The 20,042-nt window shown below is 35.2% G+C and overlaps 1 protein-coding gene across 14 annotated transcripts in view; it reads left to right on the forward strand.

Annotated features, from left to right (window-relative positions):
- The window catches only part of LOC105488914 (zinc finger protein 385D), a 988,258-nt gene extending 976,717 nt beyond the window's left edge, over nt 1-11,541 (forward strand). For all 14 annotated transcript variants that reach the window (XM_071090832.1, XM_011753417.2, XM_011753418.2 and 11 more), the window contains 3 exons: nt 6,921-7,099; nt 8,495-8,596; nt 11,159-11,541. In XM_071090832.1, coding sequence (XP_070946933.1) covers nt 6,921-7,099; nt 8,495-8,596; nt 11,159-11,392 — 515 coding nt within the window. In that variant the 3' untranslated portion in view covers nt 11,393-11,541. The remainder of the gene's footprint in view (nt 1-6,920; nt 7,100-8,494; nt 8,597-11,158) is intronic.
- Nucleotides 11,542-20,042: the final 8,501 nt, after the last annotated feature.

The raw sequence follows: 20,042 nt of genomic DNA on the forward strand, positions 1-20,042 counted from the left end.
AGTTCTAAACTTTTGCCTTAACAAAAGCAACAATGTAAAAAAGAAGGATGAGAAGATTGATTAAAATTTATTGAGCAGATCGAAGTGTCAAGAATAATCCTTAAAACAATAAATGCATTTAATACAACATTTCAATAAAGCAGATAATTTCCTTTTTAAAAATAAATGAGGGCATTGAAGCACAAAGAAACCTAAGCTCACACAGCTAATGGAGGCAAAATCTGTCCCACACAATTCTAGAGCCTGAGCTCATAACTTTCTTTTTACAAATGAAAAAAAATAGTTGTATTTGTTTATCAATCTGTATTGATGTCTAATACCCCAGTTAATTTTCCTTGACTATCTACTATGAGAAAGACCTAGTCATTGTCTTCAAGAAGTCCATGTCTAATTGTGACTCTGTATTCAGAAGTGAAATACATACTTGTTTCATGTGAAAAGCTCATTTAAGCCATTCAGCTGTGGTCAGTGTTCATGACCTTATTGCTATTAAGGCCCAAAGATTGTTTGCCACTTCTATTTAACATCTTCTAGGGTAATGATAAGGCTTCCCTTTAATTGAAAATAAAGATAGAGACTCATCTATCACAATTCTTCTGTTGTAACTTCTTTAAACTTTCTACAAATGATTAAGAAAACAGCCTCTTAACTCCCTGTGCTCCACACGGCCATACAGGGCATATTTGAATATTAGAGTTGTACTATCTAAAATGACAGCCACTAGCCTCAGGTGGCTATTTAAATTGAAATTAATTGCCAGTCCCATTTCTCTGTTGCAGTGCCCTCATCTCAAGTGGTTAAGAGCTACACATGGCTAATGGCTACCATATTAGCCATACATTTGTATAGATATAGAATCTTTTTATCGTCACAGAAGTTTCTATGTACTAGAGCTATAATTCATAAATAATATGTTTGGGGGATTGTGATAGTAAATGATTTGAGGCATATTACCTAATAAAACAATTTTTACGTCACTGTGAGCATTTAGGGTTTACTAATTTCACATTTGGTGACTTCTCACTGATTAACAACCAGAATGAGTGACTTCTTTAATGTGTCAAGATGCATTTTCTGGCTGTGTTGTTTTATATGACTATTCTTGTTAAATGAGGTTTCGTGTGCAAAACAGTGAAATGTTCAACCTGTGTCATTTTTCCCATCTATGCCTCATATAAAATCACTGATATTTAAAACATTTCTGAAAGTATACATGTGAAAATCTGTTACTACTGAGGACTTGGAGCTTAAAGTTGATAGGTGGGCAGGCTTTTGCTTTTTACTTTATGTACTTTTGTGCTCTTTGAATTTTCTGCCAAGAACATCTGTTGCTTTCATTAACAAAATAAAAAATAAATAAAACTAGTTTACACAAAAAGCAAACAAGAGCACTGCTTTTATAAATAAGACAGCATTATATTGCATTTATACTATGGAAGTGTGATTAATTTGTCCATTTACTAATTGTTGCATGTTAATAAGTTTAAGACCTTTCGCTAGGCTTTCTTGGGGGAATGGATATAGAAGCAATGTGGTGTTTTTCATGGCCTTAAGGAAGGGCTTCGTTTTTAAGGAGAAGAAATGGGTGCATATAAAGATTTTTTCAGTGTGTGTCTGGAGAAGCATGGGAGAGACTTAGTGTTTTCTCTAGTCACACTTTCAGGGCATTATGGATAAAGAAAGCTTTTTGGATGTTGACGATATTTCTCTTCACAGGCTGGAATTTCAAGGCTTGCTGCTATATTGATTTCGCACATTTGTCTCCACTATCAGATAAGCCATGTGTTCTGCCCATTGGGTCCCTCAGCCTGCAGACTCTTCCCTGGGTTTCCTTTGGTCACATGGTCCATTGTGTGGCTTGTCTCCTACCCCATAATGACTTCAGAACTTTCCCTCCAGGGCCATTTCTGAAAAAAAAAGCATGTTTATTTTTTTTCTCTGTTTTAGACTTCTTGTGTTCTTTGTCTCTATTTTCACCTTTCCAAATTGGACTTTGGATATATTACTGGTAAATCAGCAAATTACTTTCAACCGTGGAACTAATAGAAATGATAGAATTTTTTTTTCCCTCATTTGGGGCAATATTTGGTCACCTGATACCTAGATGCCATTCCAGGTGCTTAATGTTTTTTGATATTCTAATAATGTAAACCAAAGCTTTCTTCTTTAGGAAAAAATTAACATGGAAAATCCATACTATATAGGAGGTCAACATAATAAAAGGTTAACTTGATATTTAGAGATTTATAAAGAACACATGGAGGTGTTTGATGCTAATTACACATTCCAGGTATGTAGATTTGAGAGCGTTTTCCTTCCTTAGGACACACCAGAGTTATAATACTATTATACCAAATATCATAAATAAACACCTTAGCGAAAAAAAAAAAAAAAAAAAAACACCTTTGCATTTTGCTGTTTGTATGGAGACTGACCATGACCACTTTACTGCCTATTTATAAGCTGAATCATTGAGCTTGTCAATATGATGGTAACTAAATTATTGCTGGCAATTGTATGAGTTTGTTAAAAATCTAGTCAGATGCTATTAAATAGTATTTAATGAGCCTTCTGAAAAACTAAACTTAAAGGTATTCAAATTTATTTTAGAGAGGGGCAAAATTTTTAGACTATGCCAACTAGATTTCCCTATAAAGTAAACTCCTCTGAAACTTTCCTTGTAATTTTTAGAAAATAATTTGGCAGTTTGAATCGAGAGACTTAAAAATAGTTATATTCTTTGTCCCTATAATACCACTTATGAAAAGCTATCCCAAGGAAACAATCAAAAATGTGATAAAAGATTTAATGAGTAGGATGCTCATTACAACATAATTATATAGGGAAATAAAAGGAAATAATACAAATGTCTAATATTAGATAATGGTTAAATATATCATCTCTGTCTATTACAAGTCTATGCTGTCATTAAAAATCATGTGCATTTCTAAAAGTATATATATAATTTCACAGGAGTTTTATGCAAAGCCACTTTAGCTAATTTATCCCAACTTTTTAAAATGCACGTGTACAAATAGAATATAAAACACTGGTACATGATAACTATTATTAATATTTTGATATACCTCTAGTTGGTGGAATTAGGGGCTTTTTTTCTTAATTTGTTTTTTAAATTTTTCTTATGACCTAATAAATTATTTCTAATGTGTGACTTATTTAATTTTTTAGTCATTTGCCAGTTTTCCTGTTTACCTATCTTTTCTTTATGCCAGTACCAAACTTGAAAGTCAGCTAAAATGAGGAATTATGAGAATGATGGGAAACAAAAGGGAAGGCTAGTCCCTTGCCCCCATAGTAACTTGATTTTCACAGATAAAAGCATAATATGTATCTTTCCCCCAAATACTCCAAAATAAACAATTAAGCAGAAAGCCATATATATATATATATATATATGTGATTTCTTATCATATATATATGATTTCTTGGAGCCTTATGCTGTGCTGAATTTAGACTGTGGTCGAGGTATGATTTCACCTTTCAGAAATCATGAAGCTTTAAGTGAAGGTATTCATCAGTGCCAGCCTTTTAGAAGTGGTAAGGGAAAAACAGTCCACTTAGCTCCTTGCAGAGTCTCTCCTCAGAGGAAAGAGTGTAGTACAGAAGTAGACTTGTGACTGCCTAGCTGGGCCATCACAAAAGAAGGGACAGCCTTGCAAGATGTTTACATGATGTTGAAGCCAGAGGAGACCACCAGCCAGACAGCGCCACATCCTTACGAAGTGTCACCGTTTGTGGCGCTCTGCTCAGTAAAAAGAGCATTATGAGAAAAAGCAGGGGGTGGGGGCGGGGATGGACGGAGAATTGTAGACTCAAATTCCAAGTTTAGAAAAGACAGTATTAACAAAATTGAAAATTAAAGATTTGTGTGTAACTGAATTCAGGTGGCTTAGAAATTGTTAGTGGATTTCTTCTTTTTTGTTTAATTATTTATTATTATTATTATACTTTAAGTTCTAGGGTACATGTGCATAACGTGCAGGTTTGTTACATATGTATACTTGTGCCATGTTGGTGTGCTGTACCCATCAACTCGTCATTTACATCAGGTATAACTCCCAGTGCAATCCCTCCCCCCTCCCCCCTCCCCATGATAGGCCCCGGTGTGTGATGTTCACCTTCCCGAGTCCAAGTGATCTCATTGTTCAGTTCCCACCTATGAGTGAGAACAGGAACTTAGCTAGAAATTTACTTTCTTCCTGCCAAGGACATCCAGTAATGCTTCTTTGTGACCACAAGCTAGTAACTTAGTCTTTCTGAGTCTCAGTTTATTATCTCCTAAATGGGGATAATAATAGCACCTAACTCATAGGATAGCTGTGAGTAGGTAAAAAATTTAGCACAGTATCTGAAACGTATTACAGATTTAATGCAAAGGGGTTCTTCTAATATTAATTATGTTTATATTATTGCACATTTTATCTCATAAATGTAAATGCTTTATAATTAAGAATATATTTCACTAAATTTTAGCTGTATTTTGCTACCCTTACTGCCTACTGAAGCTTTAAGATCTTATAAAACTATCTAATAGTTGTTCAATTATGACTGACAATATGTTACTAAATGTATAAGGTTACACTGTATAACAGTTCTACTCCATTTAATAGTGACTAGTAACCCTAGAGTCAAAGCTACTAGCTGAAGTTCCCTTCCCCAATGTTGCCATAATCATATGTATACCTGTGTGTGTGTGCATGTGCATGTGTGTGTAAGTGTATGTTTATAACATATGGGTATATTTAATTGTCCTATCTTTTCTAGCTTCTATGAAGAGATTATGCTTAAATAATAATTCTAACAACCCAATGACTCTGAAAAGATGGGTGTTTCTAAAATGTTCATATATGTCCCATTTCTATTCTTCCTCTAGAAACATGACATAGATGGGTCTTAGCTTGCCAAAGATATTCTGAGAAGCACCATATTTTCTGAATCTTTGCCTGCTATTGCTGAGCCATACTATTGGGGCCAAATCTCTTAAATTTTCCATTATCTCCTGAACACTTAATACTCAATGCTGAGACAAGTCACCTATGCCTGGCTTTTCTCCTTCCCAATCAACATAAATGACTTAAATATTATTGAATAAGTTAAAATAGTATTTGGACCCATTCAGCTTACCACCTATGAAACACCAGCTACCAATCACAGACGATATTAACCAAAAGTGAATCTGGAATGCCTCAAGAAAATCAGGATGACAGTCAATCTCCTACTAACTTCTTAGGCATTCCTAAACTAAACTAGCCCTGCTAATGTTTCTCAGTGTCACTGAAGAAGCTGCATAGAAAAAAAAAAAAAAAAAGGTATAAAATCATCTGTTCGGATAAAGAAGTTTTCATAATCATCTACGTATTTTGTTTCTTGCTCCCTAGGACTTCTTCTTTTCTTTGCCCTCCTCCCACTTATGTCATCTTCAGCTCCCACTTATGTCATTTGCAGCTGCAGTGGAAAGCATTTGTGCTCACTATATTGCAAAGGAGGTGACCGAAAATAAGCTCCCGTGAAGCATCACAGTCATTACATGGGAGCAGTTCTCTGGCTCCACGTTTCAGTTCCTCCAATCTTCCTGCGAGAGATTGACTTTTTCCTTTCTCTAATGTGTTGAAATATGGACATTTTAATAAGAATGGATAAGAATATGGATATTTAAAATAGGCCATCTAGGTTGTAAGAATGACTACTTTTTCTATTGGACTCAGTAAAAAGTAATCATTTTGAAGAGGGAAACATGTGGCTAGAAACCTGTTTAACTTATTTATTGTCCCTTACTTAATATAATGTCATCTGCAGTGACCTCGAGTGTCCTTCACAACATGTTTTCCTCATTAATACTTAGTGTCTTGGAAGCTGGTCTGTAACTCAGAAGTTGAGAATCATTTCTTTAATGGTTGCAGAATGTACAGTCTAATACGTACAAGTAGTCAGGGGAAACTACTACCAAATATTTCTAAAATCAGAATGGCAGAAAGAACACAAACAATTATAAAAGAAAATGTCACAGAAAAAACACATGACCAAGTGAGAAAAAAAATGAAGAGTACTTATCAACTCTAAGAAAAAAGAAATTTTGAGCAAAATTCTGAGAGAAAACTGCCATTATGAACAGTATGTAACTACAGTGATCTCAAGAAAACAAAACACAAATGTTGTTAACGGTTGACAATTAGAGCTACATGAATGATGTGTGAAGGCCTGAAGATGTTATTTGTTTATTAAAAAGAAGCAGTTATCCATCGTGTATATGCTTGGGTTACGAGTTCATCCCTCATCTTCTTGGTCATTTGTTTATATAGCCCACCAGTGTGGGCTTTACTATTCTAAAATGGATTTGTTTTTCAGAGTCATTAAGATCTTTATACTATTACTCTCTCTCTCTGAACCTAAAATGCATAGCCAAGAAAGCTTGTTTGTATTCTGTTTAGAAAGTGGGTATTTAATTAGTGCCACTTCTATAAACACACCATATTTAAACTGATTACGCTTGTTACACATCACCTCCAGCTATACCTTTAGCAACTAAATGACTCTTCCTCGTCAGGTATCATTTATGTCTTGTTAGTATCAAGAGGAAATGAAATGACATCACACCCATTTAATTTCCCCTCAGGACTCTAAAGTTTCGTTACTATACTAATGGCACTTGTTTGTAATGTGGAGCATTAGAAAAAATGAATAATTTAATAACATTATGTAAAGTGATGAAGGCACATTGTTACAGTCTGCTGTATCATGTATATCCTTCTGCCCATAATGCCAGGAAAAGCTGCACTAAAAGGAGGCATCAAATTTTGTTATTGTACTGTTTCTTAAAAGTATATACTAGCTAAGATTTTTTTTCCTCCCACCCTTCTTTCCTCCCTCCTTTCCTTCCTTCCTTTCAATATTCCTGACAGGTACTAAGCACAAAACCATGCTGGAAGCCCGGAATGGAAGTGGCACTATCAAAGCCTTTCCTAGGGCAGGAGTGAAAGGCAAAGGACCTGTTAATAAAGGAAATACAGGCCTCCAAAATAAAACATTTCACTGTGAAATCTGTGATGTGCACGTCAACTCGGAAACACAACTTAAACAGGTAAGCAGCAAGTATTCTAGGAGTGAAAACCAACATGGGACAGCCTTATAAGCAGGATGTGTGTGCTTCCTTCATTTTTATTTCTGTCTTTCTGTCCCATCCACCCATCTATTCATCCATCCCTCCATCTGCCCATCTGTTAACCCACTTATCTTACCTTCACTGTTCTGATTTATTTATGCTTATTTTAGTTGCTTGAGGAAATACTAAAATGTAATAGATTCTAGAGCCTTTCAGAAATTGTTGGCAGTGAGTTTTTACTATTCTTGTATATGAAGAGTGGGTGGAGAAGGGATATCAGATCTTTTCTCTACCAGATTTTCCACTCAAAAGTGTTGATTTTCTTTAAAGGTCAATTTGCAGTACTCTATTTTTATTTGTTTAGATATTTACATGCTGCAACTAATTTTATACTGAGCTCTTCTTTTATTTTATGTGTTTTATTATATGGTGTTGTACTGTATGTTTAGCTCTTGCAGCCACCTGCAAAAGGGATGACTAATCATGTTGTATTCATTTTTACTATGAATAGCCTTCCAAAGCGATCATTTATACATTGCCAACTGAAGGTCCAGCCCTCATGTTGTGTTTTGTTTTATACATATGTACAATATTTTACTGATTTTATGCACCTTCGTTATTTATCTTTAGAATTTAAGGGTTTGACATTTGACTGTACAAATGTGAGGATAAACATTAGTATGGAAATAAATTCATTCGTTCCTGGGCATCTTTGTTTATTTGCATGTAAAATTCCTTTAGACATTCCTTTCCTTTGTAAATGCTTTTCAAAAAAAAAAAAAAAGACAGAAAAAGAGATGTGTGCAGTGATAAGAAGAAAAGCTAGGAAATAAAAAAAAAAAAGACACTACTATTTGTTTAAAAATACACTAAAATAGGCCGGGGACAGTCGTTCACGCCTGTACTCCCAGCACTTTGGGAGGCTGAGGCAGGTGGATCAAGAGGTTAAGAGTTCAAGACCAGCCTTGCCAAGATGGTGAAACCCCATCTCTACTAAAAATGCGAAGAATTAGCCATGCATGGTGGCGGGCACCTGTAATCTCAGCTACTTGGGAGGCTGAGGCAGAGAATTGCTTGAACCCGGGAGGCAGAAGTTGCAGTGAGCTGAGATTGTGCAACTGCACTCCAGCCTGGATGGCAGAGCGAGATTCTGTCTCAAAAAAACTATATATATATATATATAATATGGATAGCATAAAATATATATATCCTCAAGGCATCAGAATCTCAGGACAAAAGTGCATGATCTTTTATTTTTGTCTCTCTGAAACTTGCATGAAATAATGAATATCTTTCCCCAGGTTAAAGCAATATTTGTGACAGGTTTTTGGAGATGACTTTTTTAAAGCTGTCATTTTAAATTACTTTTAATAGCACATTAGCAGTAGAAGGCACAAAGACAGAGCTGCTGGGAAGCCCCCGAAACCTAAATACAGTCCTTACAACAAACTACAGAAGACAGCACATCCACTGGGGGTGAGTATCATTTGGCAAGAGTCCAGCCTTTATTCCCGAATGGAATTATTGGTTTCTTGATTTGTTCTGGCACTTTGCCACCTTTAACCACAGCCCAGTACCTTTTACCTTTTTGAGTTGAGCTCAGGTTTGTCATAGATCATAGGGAAAAGAGAAAAACCAAACTCTTTTGAGTCAAGTAAGTAATCCCATGAAATCTGGTCTTGATATAAGTTAGTACTTTTGGAAAGAAGGTCAGGAAGAAACAAATTCATGTATATATTTTTTAATATGTTTAAGAGACAAAGTATTGGTATTGTTGGTATCCTCAACAATTTTGGATTTTGAATAACAGTCTCAAAGTGTAGCTTATTTTATTTAATTATTCATTCAAGGACATTGCATAAAACCCAGGAAATACTTTGTAGGTATTTCCTCTCCCATGACTGCAAATAAGCTTTTTATATTAGTAAGTATACTATTATAATGTCCTGACCTGGATATTTTGGTAGGACTTTAGAGGAAACCTGTGTGAAACATCTTGACATTGTAGATGAATATTGATGAACATGTATATTATTTTGTTTTGTTAGTTTGTTTCTGATTGAAGTGACCGTAGCTTTCATCGGAGAGACTCAGAGCTCAATGAAAAGTTAAAAACAACTGATGTATAATTTAAGTTAAATTGTGCATTTTGAAACATTTATTCAAAATAGATCTTATTACTATTTGATGCTATTATGTGCTGCTGACACATGAAAACATAACTAAGGAAAACTGCGATTATCTATTATGAGACCCCAGTACAAGCTGTCCTGTTAGTTTAGTAGCATTGCCCATTTTGTTCAAATGAACAAATAACTTCAAATGAAGTTATTTAATTTTGTATCCTGAAACTTTACTGAAGTTGTTTATGAGCTTAAGGATCTTTTGGGCCAAGACTATAGATTTTTCTAGATATAGGATCATTTTGTCTGCAAACAGGGATAGTTTGACTTCCTCTCTTCCTCTCTGGATGCTGTTTATGTTCTTCTCTCGCCGACTGTCCTGGCCAGGGCTTGCAATACTATGTTGAATAGGAGTGGTGAGAGAGGATACCTTGTATTGTGCCAATTTTCAAGGGTAATGCTTCCAGCTTTTGCCCATATGGTATGATGTTGGCTGTGGGTTTGTCATACATGGCTCTTATTATTTTGTGATATGTTTCTTCAGTACCTAGTTTATTGAGAGTTTTATCATGAAGCGGTGTTGAATTGTATTGAAAGCCTTTTCTGCATCCATTGAGATAATCATGTGTTTTTGTCTTTAGTTCTGTTTACGTGATGAATCACATTTATTGATTTGCATATGTTGAACCAACCTCTCATCCCAGGGAAGAAGCCTAATTGATCGTGGTGGATAAGCTTTTTGATGTGCTGCTAGATTTGGTTTGCCAGTATTTTGTTGAGTTTTGCATCGATGTTTATCAAGGATATTGGCCTGAAGTTTTCTTTTTTGTTGTGTCTCTGCCAGGTTTTGGTATCAGGATGATGCTGGCCTCATAGAATGAGTTAGGGAGAAGTTCCTTCTCAATTTGGAGGGATGAAATAATCTGTACAACAAGCCATGACACAAGTTTACCTATATAACAAACCTGTATATGTACCCTTGAACTTAAAATAAAAGTTTAAAAAAGTGAAGTTACTTTACTTTTCTGTAAAGACACAATTTTAGCTGGATTGGGAGGCGAAGAATTCTGCACAGTGCCTCAGCACCACTAGTCATAACCCTGAATGCTATCTCTGTCCAGCATAGATGCAGCTTTTGACAATCGAGTGGATGGTTCTTAAATAAACAGAGTAGTCAGAATTGTGTTGCTATTAGTATTTAAACCCTTCTTCTTCACTATCACTATGTTACTGACTCCACAAATGGGAACATTCTCTCAGTGAGAACAGGTATTTTGTGATGTTACTAGCCAGAGAATGAACTGGCTTTGTAGAGAAGGACTGAGAAAATGTGGTTACCATTTGCACAAAGAAAAAGTGGAACATGTCAAAATTTAGCAGAGAAAAGGAATTTTTGGTTGTTTTTAAAATTTCTCTATTGAAAGTGGAATTTTATTGTTCTTATTTATTTTGAATAGTGCTTCATACAACTGGAAACAACATTCTCTGTGTAACCCAGGTTACACACTTGGATAGTCCAATGGCATTTGATAGCATTAAAAATCTCTTTAGAAATGTATGCTCTTTAATAGTTAATGTATGTGTAAAGGGTGATACAAATATTCTATATTTTCTCATGATGAATACTTTCCTCTGAAAGCATAATTTTCAACAAACATAAAATAAAATAAGGTTGCTGAGTACTTTTCTGGAGGACTTTTCAAGCATTCCTGGTTGGCCATTTTCAAGTATCTTCCAACTCTTCCAAAAGGAAAATGTTCTATACCTCCCATTTTCTTTGTTGTCAGTTCACAAGTGTGAAGCTTTTTTCTTTATAGTTGTTTACTGCTATATTTTACAAGCTCCCTACCATTTTGGGTTTTAAGTACGGATTCCAAAGCTGTTGTTCTTTTACAATACTTTTTCTCCCTTGCAGGTAAAATTAGTATTTTCAAAAGAACCTTCAAAGCCATTGGCGCCACGAATTCTACCAAATCCTCTAGCAGCTGCAGCAGCTGCAGCAGCAGTGGCTGTGAGTTCCCCCTTCAGTCTTCGAACTGCTCCAGCAGCAACACTGTTCCAGACTTCTGCGCTTCCTCCAGCACTCCTGCGGCCAGCTCCTGGACCCATTCGGACCGCCCACACTCCTGTGCTGTTTGCTCCATACTAAATTCCAAATAGGAGTAATTGTACTGCAATAATTTTTCAAAAAACAAAAAACAAAACAAACAAAGAGAACTATGCAGTGTTTATTTATAGTTTAAAGTATATCTGAAGAGCCAGGACTTTTGATAGTGAATTGAAAAGGTTATAAAAAAGGGGGGGAGGTATGGGGGTGGGAGGGAGGGAGTGGTATTTTCTCCAAATTAAAGCATTCCTCTTGAACGTTGATTGTTTTAGAAGTGATCTCCAGCATTGATTTGTAGTGGTATCTAGAACTTCTGAAGCCTCTGTGACTGTGCTTTTGGGTACCTATTTCCCTCTGCATTGTCTTTCCTGCTTTATGAAACAACTATACATTGTCTAAGGGCATTAACTGGTTCCAATGTATATAAAATAATTTACTCTGTAGATTAAATCATACAAAAAAGGAAAAAAACAAAAACAAAAGCAACACTGTGAATAGTACTACCCGTGCTGGTCCTCTTGCTATGACAGCAATTACTGGGTATTTATCCCAACAAAAGTAGATACAGTAGATGTCTTGTAAAACAATAGTGCTGTGTCTCAATCTATGCCACTAGGTTTTAAAGAATTGCAAAGGTAGAATGAACAACTATTTCATATCAATAAGCAGTCAAAAAATAAACATACACCAGATGGTGTCATGGAGGTCTCCCTGGTCAGCATTCTCCCCTCCTGTATGGCTTGAAGATATAGCAGAGCTAAGCTTAGAGATGGGGGAGGTATTAATAAAGGTGATTTCTTACAAAGTACTAACTTCCCACCCTGAAGATATATTGCTGGAAACAGGGAAGTGTTTATAATGAACCTCTGTCTGCAAATAGATAAACCCATGCATCATGGGTGTTAAGAAAGAAATCAGTACAACTCTTCTGTTTCAAGGATGAAGGATCATAACCTAGAATGATAATGCAAAGTAAAGATCTTTAATTTAGTACATATCCAATAAAAACAGAGTTACATCTCTGCAGTATCCCCTTTATATCATACCAGTAGGGTTGTTTCTTAGGCAAAGGTTTCTGCTTTAAGTATGATGGTAGAATTAAGCATTAGCTATTTTTATGGGTTTTTCTTGTTTTTTAGATTTCCTGCTGACATGATATAAACAATTAATATATATTTAATGTTATTAACAACAGGAAATATGAATCTGAGTTAATTGCACACCAATGACATAGTGTTAAAAAATACTGGTAAGTTCCACTCGACAATTATTTCTCCAGTGGAGTTGTGAAATACTAACAGCCTTTGATATTCACCATCAGGCTGAAAGAAGTTGATGTTTTACCTTTAAAACAAGATTTATCAGGGGTATATATAAATATATGTATATTGTATATATGTTAGAAAGAGTAAGAGAATAACTTATAAAAAGAAAAAATCTATATGACATAATTATATAACCACCCAGTGTTACATGTTATCATTAAATTGGTAACAAATGGCATAAAAATAGCTGTGCCTTTAATTTGTGATAAAGGCTATTTGCTTTTTCCCATAGAAAGCTAACATATACCTATCAATATGGTGGGGTTTGATGCAGCCAGTCTGTTGTATTAATAAGAAAAATGACATTCAAACTTAGAATTATGACAAAACATACATGATTTAGGTTTAGAGAAAAAACTATTTTTGAAAAGGTTTTGTAAAGACTATTTAAAAATATAGGGAAGGATTGGGTGTGGCCTTCCTGAAACTGCTCTTAAAGTGTTGTAACCCTTGGAGAGGTATAAAGAATCAAGAGAAAACCATTTGAGAGATAGGTATTTAGCATTTATCATTTTGTATTTAAGAAACACCCATAGCGTGCTTGGTGCTCAACATTATACATGGTTTTTGGAGTTCTTCTCCACCATCTAGCTATAGAAATTTGTCATATAAATTAATCTTTAAAGCAGTTGGCTTTATATATCTTTTGTTAAACAACCAACCAAAACAAAAACAAAAACAAAAAAAAAGAAAGGAAGGAAGGGAGGAAGGAAGGAAGGGGGGAACGGAGGGAGGGAGGGAGGGAGGGAGGGAGGGAGGGAGGAAGGAAGGAAGGAAGGAAGGAAGGAAGGAAGGAAGGAAGGAAGGAAAGAAAGAAGGAAGGAAGGAAGATAATGTGTTCCATCAGTATTCTGCTAGAAAGAATTTCAAACCATGCTTCTCTGGTTAAATATATTGATTAGCATTAACATTTGCTTTTGAAAGTATCTGGTGATTTTGCATTTACCAGCATCTCAATTCTCTGGTTTTAGCAAGTGTTTCCTTTTTCACCTACAGAGACCCTATTAGTTCAGCCAGGTGGATAGTTGCCCATAAGTTTGCTGTTTGGGGCTCTGCGTGTATCCCATGTGACCAGCTTCTAACCATTTTGAACTTCAGTTTCGCTTTTCTGCTATGTCAAATATTTTGATTTTCCATAGTCATCCTGAATCCCTATCCAACAACCTTTACAACTGATACAGCCTCACTTTCTGTTAGAGAACTTAGTGTTAATTAATGCAATCTCCCTGAAATGTGCTTTTGCTGTTCTTCCCCATTTTCACCAAAGTGAATGAGCCAGTCCACCAGAAATCAGGGCCTGTGGGATATACAGGGTCCTGGGTCACAAGGCATTACTGTCTTTAATGATTTGCTGGGAACAAACAAATCAGCCATATTTTCTCCATCAGCCATATGAGAAAACTCAGAAATACCTGGATCCCTTCTGCCTCACTTCGCTACGGAACCATTTTTGTTTAAATGGTCTTTTAAATTGGAGTTGTAAGCATCAGTTGTCTTTTATTCACTACCTAATAAAGGATGAAGCCTAACCACAGAACTTATAGTGGATTCTCTGTGAGTTGTTTCCCCCGCACTCCGTATATTTATCAATACCAGATTAACATCCATTATAGTTCAGGCTGCCATAAAGCTGTATCTTTTCCCTTAGGGAACTTTTTTCATGAATAAAGATCCACAATTTAGATCGGTCAGCAGTGTGCTGTGAAAATCCCTGAGGGTGGTCTGACTTTATGGTTATACATCCCTTCCCATGCATCACACCATGGCAAGTAAAGTGATAGAGAAAGCAGCTCTGATTCATTTGAAACAAATATAAATGCATTGCAGAAGCCAAATGCCTCTGGAAAAAGCATTGTTGCACCTCCACCAGATCATCCAGAGAAATGGGAAACAGTCATTGGGGAGGTACTGTATTTCTCTTATGAGAAAACAGGCGATTACACATGATAAATTGCTCCTCTCACTGGACCTAAACTTTGAAGAGTATTTGTTTTATTCACACAAGGAAACATACTTGGCTTTTGGCAATTTATATCACCCCTGCCTCATTTGAAAGGATTTCTGTCTTTAGATACTATTGGACTTCTCCTGATCTATTGCAGTAATTCACTGCCATTATCATCAGAAATGAAATTTGGTTTTTCTAAAGGTGCTACATATTTTGTTGCCAAGAAGCTAGTTAGCAAAGGAATATTTATATGTATTTGAAAATTAAAAGAGCAAGAAATAATAAAAGACTAAAAATTAAAAGATAGCAGAAGTTTCAAAATAGAATCAAAGTGGCTGTGCCTATTTGAGTTTCTAAGACACAAACCAACACATAGTAGACATGAGCATTAAATATCACTTATTACAATTAAATTTTAAATTAATATCTTTGTCTTTGTACCAGTGTAATGTTTCAATTGTTCAGAAGAAATCAGATCACAAAGCTAAAAGATAACTGAAGTGGTATATAGGCCTCTTTCTTTAGATCTGAATTGATGTGGAAAATTACCTTTCTATACGTAAGCATGGATAACATTGTATTAATAACTTTGTGCACCCAAAAGCAGCATGAAGTGGTGGGGTAAGCAATGAGGAGCCTTAGAGTAGCCAGGGTCTATTGTAGACTTTGTCCCTGACCAACAGTCAACTAATGCCTTGCCCTTAATTTCTTCATCAGTAAAATAGATGACGGCGATTAACAGCTAAGCTGGTTTAATATATCAGCACTAGAGGGGCACTGCTTTTATCCTCTCAGGAATTAAAATTATTTATTCGAGTGACCAATACAGCTACTCACAAACTTGCATGTGTCCAGAAAAATATTCCGTATTCCTTTCCATCCTGAGTGTAAACCACATTGTAGGTCATTCATATGCTCAACCAGAATGTACATTTCACCAACTAATACTGGAGTAGTTGCTAATTCACTTAGTACTCACTTATTATGACTGCACTTATGCTAACATCATGTAAGATATGCTACTTCTATTTTCCCAGTCAAGAATGTGATAAATTCTGAACAAAACCAACCCTGAAAAAGTCAATAGCCAGCTGGCAGTGGGGGTGTGGAAAGGAACAACAATTTAAATGCATCATCCTTATTTCTTTTGTTGCACTTTCTCTCAATAGGAAGAGGTCCTGACTGCTTAGTCTAAGCAGTCTTAGACTAACTCTGTCCTGAGTTTGCATGTATTTTAACTAACGGTCACCTTATTAAGACCATTTCTTCCACAGACAAGTATATCAGTTATGCACTCTCATCATTGTTACAGGAATTATTTAAACTGAGTCCTAACAATGAAAATTTTACTTGACTTTTGCTGATTTTTTTCTTTTCTACATGGGGAGATTTATCTCTGGAACATCTCTTGTGTTTTTGTACGATCTGCTTCAGTAACTAGAGAGGCTACTATCAGGAGGTGAAATGGATCATTTCTGTGGTAGGTCTCCATTGTCTACATAGTGCTTTTGAGAGTGGTATCAGGGTGTCCAGTGAAGGATGGATATGTTGACATGTCATGCTCATGTGGCCTAAAGGTTGTTACTGCCAGGAATGGACTTAGAGCTTACCAGAATGTGAATGGTGACAAAAGGCAAGTTCTCCTCTGGAAAAATATCATATGTGTTATTTTATTAGAAGTTCATGTGGGTCATGAATCGTCACAGAGTTTAAATAATTCTATGGTTGGGTCATCAATGTTCAGATGGCAAGGGACTGAACATTACCTTCAATTTGAGGGTCTTCTCTTTCCTCTTCTCAGTGATGGAAACTCATCCTTCCTAGGTGGCTAAATTGACTGTAGAAACTGCTAAAATGTATTTGTGAAATGAAGTAAAATCTGATTATTAATATGTATGATCAGGTAGAGTATCTTAGAGTTTGGTTAAGTTAACTAAGACAGCAGAGAATGGGGTCATGTTATTTTCAGACTGGCAGGTCATCTCTAAAGGCAATTTTTAAAGAGTAGGGCTAAAATGATTTGTGAGCAAAGAAGTATCATTAAAAATAAGTAATAGTATAGTGACAAGTTCTAAGGTTAATGCTTATATACACACACACACACACATACAGAATTGTAAAACTATGAGTCTTAGTACCTGTCATTCTTATACAAAGTCATGGTAAAATCATTTTATTTTCAATGATTAGGTTGGTTTTACTTTAAGAAAAGGAACTCCAATTTCACACTTGGGAATCTTAATCATTTTAGTGCATTGGAGGGGCTGGGAAGTAGATATAATGTTAAGGTATTACGCACTCTAGCAGGACTATTATGCTAACAGTTTGAGTTGGGTAATACAATTGTATCATTTCACATCAGCTACTGACTTTGAGTATAGAATTTGAACCCTTATACAATCTTCCTCAAATCCAGGTAGTGTGCAGGACGTGGTATAACAAGACTACGGAAAATTAGCAGAGAGCACCTTAATAGGAAACCCAGATTGTGTTTTTGCCAGTATAACAAATATTTTTAAAGTCTCTCAGTAATAAGATTGTCCAACATAAATCTATTGAGAAACATTGATGTTAGAGAGTTTTGAAGCTATAGTGAAGTGTGTTACATTTTGTTAACCAAAAAACCAAAATGTGGGTTTTATTGGACGTTTGTCAACCCAACTTAACACATATTATATAATTTCAGTATCGGACCCTAGGGCTAGGGGCAACTAATATTGGATAAAGACCCTTCGTGAGATGCTTTATGTCTCTTGTGATGTTATGCTAACATTAGTAGAGATGAAAAAGAAATTAAGTTCGTGAGATCCTGGAAAGTTTAACTTTTATCAAATAGTCAAGAAAAATTCCATTTGATGGCATCTGGTTTTTAAACGGATTATAGAAAAATGTGTGGAAGTACTGGATATTGGTGAAAAAGCCTTGTGGCCAAGGGATCTGGGCACAAGATTGAGCATCACAGAACAGTGAGCACAGTTGTTGGCTTCACTACCAATCATCTACAAGGAAACTGGGCCAATTCACTTGACATTTTGATGATTCTCTCTGATAAAAATAGGGATAATGACTGATTACAGAAATGTGCTTTTAAAAAAGCTGAATTTAGTAAAAGCAAGTCATTTGCTACTCAAAATAGCTCCAAAATCTAAGCCATATTTCTATAAATTTCATAAAGTTGTTTTAAAATGTGACTTATAGTTACAGGGTGTATATTACTACATATTTAAGATGGAACTGACCTAATGCCAAAGCTATATCACTTGTAGCTATGTTCTCTTTCTGTTTTGTCCTGAAAAAAGGTTGGAGTATTTTTAAAAATATATTTTTTAATCTGCACATGGAGCTATATGCAAAGAACATTGTTTCTTTGGGGAATATTTTTAGGCATAGTTTCTTTCAATTTATTTTATCAGCCAAAATCTTATATCAGTTTCAACTAAGGTCTCCTAACTTTAGTCAATAATCTCTTCTAATAATGCTTAATTCACTGAAATTTTACAACAAATTTTAAATTGACTCCTAAGAGTGGTCATTTGGGGAAAATTTAATGTTATCCAATGTATGATGAAATATTCAGCTTTCACAAAAACTGGATGTTTGGCTACTTTAAAATGGCTGTTCTTCACAATAAAACTACAAACCGACACTATCAAATAAATTGAGTGATAAGTATGTCTATTTACTAACATGAGCCAATTTGAACTTTAGTTTCGAGATCTAAAAATATCTTAATCCACATGCATTTAGTGACTATAAATTGAAGGCAGTATTCTTTTGACAACCAAGCTTCTTGAAAACTTGGCATTAATGTTTGCAAACAGGAGCACTATTTTGAAATTAAAAATAGATTATGGTTTGTTCTACATGTTTGTGACCCTGCAAAAAATTACTTAAAGGAAAAATATTCATGTGATTCTTCTCCTCTTATATTCTTATGGCTTAAAAAATATAACCAGGTTTTTATCTAATATCAATCTCTTGGCAAAGGATCATATAAGGTTTTACCTGCTAACAAGAATACTTCATTTGAAAGAGCATTACCACAAGCACTGGAGGGAGGTAGAGTTGACATGGTGAATTTGATTTTACAAGAACTAACAAAGCCAGGGAACAAAGCATTGACTTAATTATAATCACTAGTCACACCGATGTGAGATTCCGAATCGTTGGTCAGCCACAGTGATGCCACCTTGGCATCAGACTTGCCTGTTCCATCTTTATCAGTACATCTGGAAGTCTGACTTGAGTACCAGAAGCCAAAACGCTCACAATGCTAATTTATGCCACCTTAATGGCCCATGTGTTCAGTAAATAAATTTGCTTTTTACATCTTGTCAAATCTTACTGAATAAACCTTTCATCAGAGGTTCTATATATCCCCAGGTAGGCTTGGAAACTTGAGACAGGATTTTATTGTGTTGTATATTATGAGAGTTGAATGATGATTCTATATGTTATTGTTTGTTTTCATTAAAAACCCAAAGAACTACCCTTTGTATGCCAGTAAAGTACTATTTTTTTCTTGAAAAAAGTAATAATAGTAATAATTAAGGCAATTCACATAGTTTGTTTTATGCCAGTCTTCTATTTTAAGTTATGTGATAATATCTCCCCAAACATCAATTTCTCACCCTACATGATATGTGATAAAATCCCCCATATGCCAATAATTTCCCCCACTATAAGATGAAGCTGCTTTCAATATTATTGACTCAGAAATGTAAAATATAGCACAGCTCATCTTGTTTGTGGTCCTGTGCTAAGTTAAACTTGCAGCTGTGAACAAATTAATATTTATTTTTTTCAGGAATTCTTTAAGATGAACTTTTCAGTTTTAGTAAAACAAAGACACTAGTGATATTTTTATGTGATAAAAACTCTCTGGTTCCTTCAGCAGCTCTAGGAACATCCTTAGCCATTCTCTTATCCTCTCTCTTTGACAATATCAAAATCGTCCAGGTAAATGTAACATTTCCAGTGGTGTCAGGATATTGATCTGTTTATGTCCTTATTCTTTACTTGGTTTGTGGAATCAAAATGATGGCTTGTTTTCCTCTCTTCTGTAGATAATCCATAGAAATGTATTCAATTTGGTAAACATTTTTTTTCATCTTGGTTTAAGTTTGAAGGCTCTAAGGAAGAGTAATATTATAACGAATTATGTATTCTATATGTTCTACTCCACTTGTTTGTAATATACTCCTGTTCTGAGAGTTATCGTTAACCTATATAACACAACTGTTCCAAGTGCCAAGTAAGAATTGTAGTGACTCACAGAACACATGTCCCATGACTATTTATCAAAAGTAATGTGTTGATTAAAGAAAAAAAAGTAAAACATTTTATTTTCATTCAGTTCTGAATGATGCTTGTTCCATTATCCCTTTCTTCTCCCTTGTTAAACAAGGTAAACGTTTTC

This window comes from Macaca nemestrina, chromosome 2 (assembly GCF_043159975.1).
Source record: "Macaca nemestrina isolate mMacNem1 chromosome 2, mMacNem.hap1, whole genome shotgun sequence".
Taxonomy (NCBI): Eukaryota; Metazoa; Chordata; class Mammalia; order Primates; family Cercopithecidae; genus Macaca; species Macaca nemestrina.